Below are 13,311 nucleotides of genomic sequence, written 5' to 3' on the forward strand. Positions count from 1 at the left end.
TCCAGTGAAAGCCAACATTTACAAATTGTCAGTGGCGAGTCAGACCTGTCAACGAGTTATGAGCGTGGAGCGTATATTCGATGAGTTTGGACACTTCAAAAGGTAGGTTACCCGGAACAATACATGTTTATTGCATTGAATCAGGATATCCCTGCTATTATAAACTATAAGACTATGTCCTTTTCACTCGACCACCCTCCATGTGAATATGATGACCGTATACCCTTTTTTAAATAGCTCTATGGGGATTATGGTTATATTTATGGTTAGCTTACATAGTGTCCCTAAATATGGCAGCCCTTAAAGTAGATGTTTCTTTCTCTCTGCAAACAAAATACAGCAGCTTTCTTCCTTCTTCAAGTTGGTATGAACTTGCTTTTAGAGAGACAGATGTGTAGTGCATTGCATCATTGACGCGTTAAAATTGTATAAACATTCTCTTAGAATATTTTTTTTTTTTTTTCATTCTCACTATGCAACCATAACACTTAATGTACACCTACTCTATAGTTAATGTTTGGATTTTTTGCATATGAAGAATATTTTTTTTGTTAGGCTACTTTATAAGAACGCATGTATCAATTATGTTGGATAGTAACGGTTTCATTCCTTTGATGCACACTGACTTTTCTGTAATTTGAACAAGAAAACACTGTAGAATGCGTGGTAAAATAAATGAAATGTGTTTTACAGAATTATTGCTGTATATTGCATGGAATTATGGGTAAAATGCTGAAAAATATTGTTATTAACTGAAATTGAAAGCCTCCTGTAAAAATGACTTTAACGAAGCAGACTATTTTAGTAAATATCTTCTTCAAAAGGCACTTGCACATCTGAGCTATCTTTGTTGCAGGTGCATGGCAACAGTTAAACAATATGAGAAAAAAGAAGAAACCCTCACACTGCTCTTGCTAGTATCACTGCCCTTTATTAAGCTTTACGTATCGGCTACCTAAAGCGTAATAAAATATACCTAAAGCTTAATAAAGAGCATTGACACTAGCAAGAGCAGTGTGCGGGTTTCTTCTTATTTCTCAGTAAATATCTTCTTGAAAGGGCAGTGAAATGGAAGAATATTTTCAGCAGCTGCTGACTTCTCTCTATTGGATGCTCTCCGGCCCGTTGTGTGTTTAAGCGCCCATAAACCCACTTACCCCAAATAGGTTTGTCCCTATCATCGATCTAGGATTTTACCCAATCCCAATTTTAACTCAAATCTCCATCTTTCTCTTTGTCTCTCTCTCCCAACACCCACCCACCCCACACACACAGGCACACAATATGTCTTGAAACCGTGCTGTAATGATGCTCTTCTTTGTTTTTAGAGTATTATACAATAAAACGAACAGCTATGTACCTTATAAATTATTTACAGTAAATTGCCGTAAATTGCAACGTACTCTGGGTGATTTCAGAGTAACTGGTCAATTATACCATAAATTCCAGTAAAAATGTGCAACAGTACATTACTGTAAATAAGTACTGTATTTCAAATGGTACTATAATTACATCCCCCAGAATACAGTACACTACCGTATTTTTGGAGCACCAAAAACCTTTTGACCACTAGTGGGTGCATGGTATTGCTGTTTCTGGCTCATTAACATATTTTGTGTCGTGCCTTGTATGAGGCTACATTTGTTGCACCGGTGAGTGAGAGTACTGTACCAATTTAACTGATATGTGGTAGGCAGATTTCATTAAAGCTGCAATATGTAACTTTTGGAAGACCTGACCAAATTCACATTGAAATGGTAGTTAAAGATGTGTCAATCTTATTGAAAGCAAGTCTAAGAAGCGGTAGATCTGTTCTATGTGTGCTATTGCTATGCTTCCCGTTTTTATGTTTAGTTTTTGCCTCTTTTACTTTCAGTTTTGTACACCAGCTTCAAATAGCTGAAAATACAATATTTTTGATTATGGAAAATATATTTCACAGTGGTTTAGATGGTACAATGATTCTCTACACTATACTTGCTTGTTTTGTCACATAAACTAAAATTAGGTGAACTAATAGAATTTTGGCAACCAGGAAATGGCTGAGCGATTTCTGCATAGTGTATCTTTAAGGTCACTAAATGTACAAGTTATATTAAAGACCAAATATTCATATAATACACTGCTCAAAAAAATAAAGGGAACACTTAAAACAACACAATGTAACTCCAAGTCAATCACACTTCTGTGAAATCAAACTGTCCACTTAGGAAGCAACACTGATTGACAATAAATTTCACATGCTGTTGTGCAAATGGAATAGACAACAGGTGGAAATTATAGGCAATTAGCAAGACACCCCCAATAAAGGAGTGGTTCTGCAGGTGGTAACCACAGACCACTTCTCAGTTCCTATGCTTCCTGGCTGATGTTTTGGTCACTTTTGAATGCTGGCGGTGCTTTCACTCTAGTGATAGCATGAGACGGAGTCTACAACCCACACAAGTGGCTCCGGTAGTGCAGCTCATCCAGGATGGCACATCAATGCGAGCTGTGGCAAGGTTTGCTGTGTCTGTCAGTGTAGTGTCCAGAGCATGGAGGCGCTACCAGGAAACAGGCCAGTACATTAGGAGACGTGGAGGAGGCCGTAGGAGGGCAACAATCCAGCAGCAGGACCGCTACCTCCGCCTTTGTGCAAGGAGGAGCAGGAGGAGCACTGCTAGAGCCCTGCAAAATGACCTCCAGCAGGCCACAAATGTGCATGTGTCTGCTCAAACAGACTCCATGAGGGTGGTATGAGGGCCCGACGTCCACAGGTGGGGGTTGTGCTTACAGCCCAACACCGTGCAGGACGTTTGGCATTTGCCAGAGAACACCAAGATTGGCAAATTCGCCACTGGCGCCCTGTGCTCTTCACAGATGAAAGCAGGTTCACACTGAGCACATGTGACAGACGTGACAGAGTCTGGAGACGCCGTGGAGAATGTTCTGCTGCCTGCAACATCCTCCAGCATGACCCTTTTGTCGGTGGGTCAGTCATGGTGTGGGGTGGCATTTCTTTGGGGGGCCGCACAGCCCTCCATGTGCTCGCCAGAGGTAGCCTGACTGCCATTAGGTACCGAGATGAGATCCTCAGACCCCTTGTGAGACCATATGCTGGTGCAGTTGGCCCTGGGTTCCTCCTAATGCAAGACAATGCTAGACCTCATGTGGCTGGAGTGTGTCAGCAGTTCCTGCAAGAGGAAGGCATTGATGCTATGGACTGGCCCGCCCGTTCCCCAGAACTGAATCCAATTGAGCACATCTGGGACATCATGTCTCGCTCCATCCACCAACGCCACGTTGCGCCACAGACTGTCCAGGAGTTGGCGGATGCTTTAGTCCAGGTCTGGGAGGAGATCCCTCAGGAGACCATCCGCCTCCTCATCAGGAGCATGCCCAGGCGTTGTAGGGAGGTTATACAGGCACATGGAGGCCACACACACTACTGAGGCTCATTTTGACTTGTTTTAAGGACATTACATCAAAGTTGGATCAGCCTGTAGTGTGGTTTTCCACTTTAATTTTTGAGTGTGGCTCCAAATCCAGACCTCCATGGGTTGATAAATTGGATTTCCATTGATTATTTTTGTGTGATTTTGTTGTCAGCACATTCAACTATGTAAAGAAAAAAGTATTTAATAAGATTATTTCATTCATTCAGATCTAGGATGTGTTATTTTAGTGTTCCCTTAATTTTTTTGAGCAGTGTATATATATACATATAGAGTTGAAGTCGGAAGTTTACATACACCTTAGCCAAATACATTTAAAGTCAGTTTTTCACAATTTCTGACACTTAATCCTGGTAAAAATTCCCTGTGTCTTAGGTCAGTTAGGATCAGCACTTTATTTTAAGAATGTGAAATGTCGGAATAATAATAGAGAGAATGATATATTTCAGCTTTTATTCCTTTCATCACATTCCCAGTGGGTCAGAAGTTTACATACACTCAATTAGTATTTGGTAGCATTGCCTTTAAATTGTTTAACTTGGGCCAAACTTTTCAGGTAGCCTTCCACAAGCTTCCCACAATAAGTTGGGTGAATTTTCGCCCATTCCTCCTGACAGATTTGGTGTGACTGAGTCAGGTTTGTAGGCCTCCTTGCTCGCACACGCTTTTCAGTTCTGCCCACACATTTCCTATAGGATTGAGGTCAGGGCTTTGTGATGGCCACTCCAATACTTTGACTTTGTTGTGCTTATGCCATTTTGCCAGAACTTTTGCTTGGGGCCATTGTCCATTTGGAAGACCCATTTGCAACCAAGCTTTAACTTCCTGACTGACGTCTTGAGATGTTGCTTCAATATATGCACATAATTTTCCTACCTCATGATGCCATCTATTTTGTGAAGTGCACCAGTCCCTCCTGCAGCAAAGCACCCCCACAACAAGATGCTGCCATCCCCGTGCTTCACGGTTTGGAGGGTGTTATTCCGCTTGCAAGCCTCCCTTTTTCTCCTCCAAACATAATGATGGTCATTATGGCCAAACAGTTATATTTTTGTTTTATCAGACCAGAGGACATTTCTCCAAAAAAGTACAATCTTTGTCCCCATGTGTCACGGTTGTCGTAGGGTAAAGACCAAGACGCAGCGGGAAAATATGTACTCATCTTCTTTTTAATTGGTGAAGAAGGAAAAACACATGACACGTATACAAAACACAAACGAACTGGACAGTCTTGTCAGGCACACAGCTAAACAAGCACAATCTCGCACAAAATCCCATGAAAAACAAACTCCTAATTATAGGACCCTCAATCAGAGGCAACAATAACCAGCTGCCTCCAATTGAAGGTCCAACCCCAATTAACTAAAAATAGAAATACTAAAGACTAGATAGAACATAGAAAATATACTAACATAGAACAATGACTAACAAACCCCGGACTAATAAATCAAATCACCCCTCTACCTAAACACATACACAAAACACACCCTGAACCACGTAAAACAAACACCCCCTGCAACGTCCTGACCAAACTACAATAACAAATAACCCCTATACTGGTCAGGACGTGACAGTACCCCCCCCCCCCTAAGGTGCAGACCCCGGATGCACCTCACATAAACAACCAAGAATAACCCCAAAAACAAAACTAAAATCCCAAAACTAAAAGGAGGGAAGGGAGGGTGGCTGCCGTCACCGACGGCTCCTGTGCTAACACCCCTCCCCTCCCCAAACCTCCTACAGTGGAGGTAGCTTAGGCTCAGGCCTTAATCCCCTACCTGACCAAACCACCCCCACTGCATACCTTTGCCAGAGGCTAGTCACTGAAGACCCTGGATTGTCCTCTGGGAGCTCTGGACTGTAGGCCAACTCTGGGAGCTCCGGACTGTAGGCCGACTCACTCGGTTCCGGACTGTAGGCCGTCTCACTCGGTTCCGGACTGCACACTGTTGCCGGATACTCTGGACGGGGTACTGTTGCCGGATACTCTGGACAGGGCACTGTCGTCGGACACTCTGGACGGGGCACTATCGTCGGACACTCTGGACGGGGCACAATCGTCGGACACTCTGGACGGGGCACAATTGTCAGACACTCTGGACGGGGCACTGTCGTCGGAAGCTCGGGACTGGGCTGACGCACTGGATGCCTAATGCGTGGGGCTGGTAGTGGAGGTACCAGACTGGGGACACGCACTTCAAGGCTAGTGCGAGGAGCAGGAACAGGCCGAGTTGGACTGGGCTGACGCACTGGAAGCCTGGTGCGTGGTGCTGGTACCGGATGTGCCAGACTGAAGACACGCACCTCAGGGCTAGTGCGAGGAGCAGGAACAGGACGAGTTGGACTGGGCTGAACCACTGGAAACCTGGTGCGTAGTGTTTGTTTAGGAGATGCCAGACTATGGATACGCACTTCAGGGTCAGCACAAGAAGCAGGAACTGGATATACCGGGCCATGGGTAAGTACTGGAGGTCTGGAGCGCACCTCTTGCACAACCCGTCTTGGCTGGATAGAAATAGCAGCCCTGCACAAGCGGACTGCTGGTACAGGGCGAACTGGGCTGTGCAGAGGCCTGATGGTTGCCGTGCATAGAGCAGGCGTAGGGTAGCCTGGGCCTAGGAGGTGCACTGGTGGCCAGATGCGCTGTGCAGGCATCCTCCTTCCAGGCTGGATGCCTACTCTAGCACGGCACTTGCGAGGGGCTGGAATCGCTCGCACCGGACTGTGCGTGCGCATGGGCGAGATCGTGCGCACTTCCGCATGCTCCGGCGCTCTCCCCTCCAGTTGCTTCCCATAATAAGCACGAGGAGTTGGCTTGCGGCTCAATCCTGGCCCAGCCAAACTACCCGTGTGCCCCCCCAAAACACTTATTGTGGGTACCTCTTGTGCTTCCCCATCGGCGCGTATAAAGCCTCATACCAGCGCCGCTCCGCCTTGGCTGCCTCTATCAACTCCGGTGGGCGACGATATTCCCCAGCCTGGTGCCATGGTCCAGCCCCGTCCAGAATTTCCTCCCATGTCCATGATTCCCAACAGTCCTTCTGTTGCTGCTTCCTCCGCTGCTTGGTCCGTGGTTGGTGGGAGATTCTGTCATGGTTGTCGTAGGGTAAAGACCAAGACGCAGCGGGAAAATATATACTCATCTTCTTTTTAATTGGTGAAGAAGGAAAAACACATAACACGTATACAAAACACAAACGAACTGGAGAGTCTTGTCAGGCACACAGCTAAACAAGCACAATCTCCCACAAAATCCCATGAAAAACAAACTCCTAATTATAGGACCCTCAATCAGAGGCAACAATAACCAGCTGCCTCCAATTGAAGGTCCAACCCCAATTAACTAAACATAGAAATACAAAAGACTAGATAGAACATAGAAAATATACTAACATAGAACAATGACTAACAAACCCCGGACTAATAAATCAAATCACCCCTCTACCTAAACACATACACAAAACACACCCTGAACCACATAAAACAAACACCCCCTGCCACGTCCTGACCAAACTACAATAACAAATAACCCTTATACTGGTCAGGACGTGACACCATGTGCAGTTGCAAACCGTAGTCTGGCTTGTTTATGGTTGTTTTGGAGCAGTGGCTTCTCTCTTGCTCAGTGGCCTTTCAGGTTATGTCGATATAGGACTCATTTTACTGTGGATATAGATATTTTTGTACCTGTTTCCTCCAGCATCTTCACAAGATGCTGGAGTAAACAGTTACAAAAATATCTATATCTGCAGTAAAACGAGTCCTATATCGACATATCCTGAAAGGCCGCTCAGCAAGCAAGAAGCCACTGCTCCAAAACCGCCATAAAAAAGCCAGTATACGGTTTACAAAATAGATGGCATCATGAGGTAGCGCCTACTGACCACAGTATGTTCTGGCCAGGGGAGTTTTGTTACGAGCCTCTGAGTGTTAAAACACTTCGCTATCGTGAAAACATAAGGAACATATCTCTTATATCAGGGAGAAATAACAATGTAGGGGTTTTGCACAGATCCATATGCTGTGTGCCTCCAGTTGACAAACTACACATTTACATTTTACATTTTAGTCATTTAGCAGACGCTCTTATCCAGAGCGACTTACAGTAGTGAATGCATACATTTCATAAAAAAAATTTTCCCGTACTGGTCCTACATTTCCTCCCCAGTTACGCTTACACACAGGTGTTCGGAGTATGCTAGATAGCTAATTAGCACAGGTGGCTGCCTATGTCCTCTATCTGTCTTCTGGAATCAAGCACTGTAACATGGAGATATGGTCCGTGTGGGAACACTAAACCAAACCCTATAAAGGAAAGTAGTAAATGTACCTTTTTTAAATTATGTCTATATTTGATTTGATTAAAAAAATATTTGAACAATTCTTTCTCGCTGATATGAAAGATAAAGGTATATAAGCATATGTTTCGAAAACCATTTTGCAAGCGAAAAAACAGCCTTGGAATTGTAGTTCACACTTGTAGTACACAAGCTATGCCCTGAAAACCCTTCTTAGGGTTAAGCATCCCTAATGTAAAGCTAAATTACAGTATTTAACTGGCAACTGTGCTGCCAGTATAACGCTGTACATTTACAGGGCAAAGTTTGACAAAGTAACTTAACCTTTTATTGTACCCTCCCTCTCATCCTTCTCTCCGCCTCCTAGATTCCAGGCATGTCTGTACTTTGCTGCTGTCTTCCAGGCCATAGCCTGCGGAATCCACTACCTGGCCTCTGTGTTCCTCGTGGAGAGGCCAAACTTTGTCTGTGCTCCGCCAGGTAACATCACTGACGTCCTGTATGGGAACCACACTGGTGCTTCCCTGGAGGAGGTGCTACCATTCTTCAAACCGGCGAACGGGCCCATGGTGGTCCGAACGGCTGTGGGCCAACAGTGGGAGCTTAGCACCTGCCAGCGCGCTCAGCGGATGAACCCCACAGACTTTACCTACGAGCAGGTCGTCAACAGGACGACGGAAAAGTGTGACGAGAACTACCATTACGTGTACGACCACAGTGAGGTGTATCAGAGCATCGTGACGGACTGGGACCTGGTGTGTGACAGGGAATGGCTGGCCAAGCTGTGTCAGCCCACGTTTATGACGGGGGTGCTGGTCGGAGCACTGGTGTTCGGGGACATCGCTGATAGGTAAGAGTAGCTCTCCCCACCTACTTAATCCCAAATATGGGGACCATGTCTGTCCCCTGCGGTGTCCCTGTGCCCTGGAGAACCTTGATAACTGGAAGGGTGTCGATGACAAAACATGGACGTCGTCATCAGTGGTGTAGAGCAATTTGTTTTATGTGAGGGAGAGGAAAATAAATAAGTAAATTACATCATAATTTCCTCAATCAAAGTTTGTACCGACGGACGTGGCCAATTGCATAGCCTATCATTATAAAATATACATAACAATTTCAACATCTGCCTATGCCCACACATATTGTCTCAAGACAAATGTACATTTTTAATACCCTCAAACACCAAGTTAGGCATAGGATACCAAATTTCAAAATAGGCCATCATCACTGTCAATCGTGAATGATAATTCTTCACGTTTTACTGGTGAAACGTCCAAATTGCATTTCCGTACCAATCATTTGATTGAGCTCAGTAGTTTCATGGGAATATGGATTTTTTGAATGACTGTTTCGTGAGAGAATTAGAGCAGATGGTGTTAACAGACTATTAGCATTTCTTGTATTTTGTTTCAATCAAAGCATATATCCAGCCTAGTGGCACACTCTGTTGAGTTTTGTCGCATGAGAAAATATTCAACTATTCAGCTTCAGCTAGCCGTCCTAAAATCTCATTAGAAATGAGTAGGTGTTTTTGGTGTAACATTAATATTATAGGTCTACTCTGCTATGGTATTATATCTGGATCTGTTATGTAAATGCGAATGAATCATTATGTGATCTTGCGAGACATTGATTCTGCTTTGATTTAACTTTACTAAACAAGCACCATTGTGAGAAGTGATCATCTTCTATTTATTATAATAATAATAATAATAATAATAAGTGATGAATAGGACTACTGGGTGTAAGCAACAGATCTTGATTTACATTTACATTTACATTTAAGTCATTTAGCAGACGCTCTTATCCAGAGCGACTTACAAATCGGTGCATTCACCTTATGATATCCAGTGGAACAACCACTTTACAATAGTGCATCTAAATCTTTTGGGGGGGGGGGGTTAGAAGGATTACTTTATCCTATCCCAGGTATTCCTTAAAGAGGTGGGGTTTCAGGTGTCTCCGGAAGGTGGTGATTGACTCCGCTGTCCTGGCGTCGTGAGGACAGCGGAGTCAATCACCACCTGATGAGATGTCATTTTAAACAATTGACGCACCCTTCGTGGTACTGAAAGGACAGCGCCAGGGTCATGCAATAATGTTAAAGAAGTTGAACCAACTTTTGGAACTGAAGGATAGCTGGAGGAACAAGTTCAGGAACAAACAATAATAATTTGCAGTAGGCCATTAGCCAAATAGGCCTACAACTACGTGGCATAGCAATTTGTAGGTTATAGCCTAATGTAAATACTGTCACACCCTGATCTGTTTCACCTGTCTTTATGCTTGTCTCCACCCCCTCCAGGTCTCTCCCATCTTCCCCATTATCTCCAGTGTATTTATACCTGTGCTCTCTGTTTGTCTGTTGACAGTTTGTTTTGTTCGTCAAGCCTACCAGCAGTTTTCCCCTTGCTCCTGTCTGTTTCTAGTTTTCAAAGTTTTGACCATTCTGCCTGCCCTGACCCTAAGGCTAAGCCTGCCTGCTGTTCTGTACCACACTAGATTATTGACCTCTGCTTGTCCTGACCCTGAGAGTGCCTGTTGTTCTGTACCTTTTGGACTCTGATCTGGATTACTGACCTCCTCTTGCCCTTGACCTGTCGTTTTGCCGGCCTCCTGTCTAGTAATAAACTATGACACTGTCGTGAACTTCCCTAAACGTGATAAATACAAATACATACAGCTTAAAGTGAAACTTCACCGCTAGACACTATTTGGGGTGGTTTTGCAGTCTCCCTAATCATTATGAGTGATGAGAAAGTGTTTCAAACATTTTTATGCCCAATAGCTGTGTTTTTTTCATTGGTTGATTGAGCCTGCTGTTCAAAACATTTAATGAGTCATGTTTTGTAGCAATTATTGTGGCCTTTGTGTTTCGCCGATTGCACGATCATGCGAGTAGATATAGTTGTCTTTGTTCAGTAGAGCCATTGGACTTGTCTCAACGTTGTTCCTATCTGCCAGAACATTGCAGGATATCAACACTGAACAAAAATATAAAACGCAACATGTAAAGTGTTGATCCCATGTTTCATGCGTTAAATAAAAATTCCCAGAAATTGTCCATATGCACTAAAAAGCTCATTTCTCTCAAATAATTGTGTGCACAAATTTGTTTACGTACCTGTTAGTGAGCATTTCTCCTTTGACAAGATAATCCATCCACCTAACAGGTGTGGCATATCAAGAAGATGATTAAACAGCATCATAATTACACAGTTGCACCTTGTGCTGGGATCAATAAAAGGCCACTCTAAAATGTGCAGTTTTGTCACAAACACAATGACACAGATATCTCAAGTTTTGAGGAAGCATGCAATTGGCATGCTGACTGTAGGAATGTCCACCAGAGCTGTTGCCAGATAATTTAATGTTCCTTCTCCAACATCATTTTAGAGAATTTGGCAGTACGTCCAACCAGCCTCACAACCCCAAACCATGTGTAACCACACCAGCCCAGGACCTCCACATCTGTCTTCTTCACCTGTGAGATGGTCTGAGACAGCTGATGAAATTGTAGGTTTGCACAACCAAATAATTTCTGCACAAACTGTCAGAAAACGTCTTAGGGAAGCTCATCTGTATGCTCGTCGTTCTCACCAGGGTCTTGACCTGACTGCAGTTCGGTGTACCTACTTCAGCGGGCAAATGCTCACCTTCGATGGACACTGGCACGCTGGAGAAGTGTGCTCTTCACAGATGAATCACAGTTTCAACTGTACTGGGCAGATGGCAGACAGTGTGTGTGGCGTCGTGTGGGTGAGCGGTTTGCTGATTTCAACGTTGTGAACAGAGTGCCCCATAGTGGCGGTTGGGTTATGGTATGGGCAGGCATAAGCTACGGACAACGAACAAAATTATATTTTATCGATGGCAATTTGAAACACAGAAATAAACAGAAATACCATGTCAAGATCCTGAGGCCCATTGCCGTGGCATTCATCTGCCACAATCACCTCATGTTTCAGCATGGAAATGCACGGCTCCATGTTGCAGGGATCTGTACACAATTCCTGGAAGCTGAAAATGTCCCAGTTCTTCCATGGCCTGCGTACTCACCAGACAGTCACCCATTGAGCATGCTTTGGATCCTCTGGATCAATGTGTATGACAGCGTGTTCCAGTTCCCGCCAATATCCAGCAACTTCACACAGCTATTGAAGAGGAGTGGAACAACATTCCACAAGTCTATGCGAAGATTCTGACTGGTTTTCTGACCAACGCCCCTACCTTTTTTTAAAGGTCTCTGTGACCAACAGATTCATATCTGTATTCCCAGTTATGTGAAATCCATAGATTAGGTCATAAGGAATATATTTAAATTGACAGATTTCCTCATTGGAACTGTAACTCCATAAAATCTTTGAAATTGTTGCATGTTGCATTTATATTTTTGTTCAGTGTAGGTTGACTCATTTTCTCTGGCTTTGTAAAGACAACAGCCTAATGGGAGCCATACTTCCTTGTTCCCACCCTCAAACACTTTTCAAAACGGGGCCGTACTAGTTTACACGTTAACAGGAGCTATTGTACCGTGCACTGTCTATAGATAAATTAATTGCCACAATGGCTGCTTCTGATGATTCCTCTTTCCAAGAAGAGCTCACACATCCACAGGGCGGTCCTCCACCTCATGAATTAGCTATGAATTCTGGATATTGTGATTTGTTTACAACCAATACTTGTATTTGCGTGTAGTGAGGAAATTCAACATTTTTGTGACACATACAGTATGATATGTTAATAACATATTACTGGACATACAGTGTTTTGCGAAAGTATTCACCCCCCTTGGCATTTTTCCTATTTTGTTGCCTTACAACCTGGAATTAAAATAGACTTTTGGGGGGTTTGTATCATTTGATTTGCACAACATGCCTACCACTTTGAAGATGCAAAGTATTTTATATTGTGAAACAAACAAGAAATAAGAAAAGAAACAGACAACTTGAGCGTGCATAACTATTCACCCCCCCCAAAGGCAATACTTTGTAGAGCCAACTTTTGCAGCAATTACAGCTGCAAGTCTCTTGAGGTATGTCTCTATAAGCTTGGCACATCTAGCCACTGGAATATTTGCCCATTCTTCAATGCAAAACTGCTCCAGCTCCTTCAAGTTGGATGGGTTCCGCTGGTGTACAGCAATCTTTATGTCATACCACAGATTCTCAGTTGGATTGAGGTCTGGGCTTTGACTAGGCCATTCCAAGACATTTACATGTTTCCCCTTAAACCACTTGAGTGTTGCTTTAGCAGTATGCTTAGGTTCATTGTCCTGCTGGAAGGTGAACCTCCTCCCAGTCTCAAATCTCTGGAAGACTGAAACGGGTTTCCCTCAAGAATTTCCCGGTATTTAGCGCCATCCATCATTCCTTCCATTCTGACCAGTTTCCCAGTCCCTGCTGATGAAAAACATCCCCACAGCATGATGCTTCCACCACCATGCTTCACTGTGGGGATGGTATTCTCGGGGTGAAGAGAGGTGTTTGGTTTGCGCCGGACAAAGCATTTTCCTTGATGGTCAGAAAGCACAATTGTAGTCTCATCTGACCAGAGAACTTTTTTCCATATGTTTG

General features: G+C 43.8%; 1 protein-coding gene across 1 annotated transcript in view; it reads left to right on the plus strand.

Moving 5' to 3' along the window:
* slc22a16 (solute carrier family 22 member 16) overlaps positions 1-13,311 on the plus strand; it is a 61,912-nt gene continuing 48,601 nt past the window's right edge. Inside the window, exons 1-2 of the mRNA XM_029732956.1 lie at positions 1-102; positions 8,100-8,582. Coding sequence (XP_029588816.1) covers positions 59-102; positions 8,100-8,582 — 527 coding nt within the window. The 5' untranslated portion in view covers positions 1-58. The remainder of the gene's footprint in view (positions 103-8,099; positions 8,583-13,311) is intronic.

This window comes from Salmo trutta, chromosome 35, assembly GCF_901001165.1.
Source record: "Salmo trutta chromosome 35, fSalTru1.1, whole genome shotgun sequence".
In the NCBI taxonomy this organism is placed as follows: Eukaryota; Metazoa; Chordata; class Actinopteri; order Salmoniformes; family Salmonidae; genus Salmo; species Salmo trutta.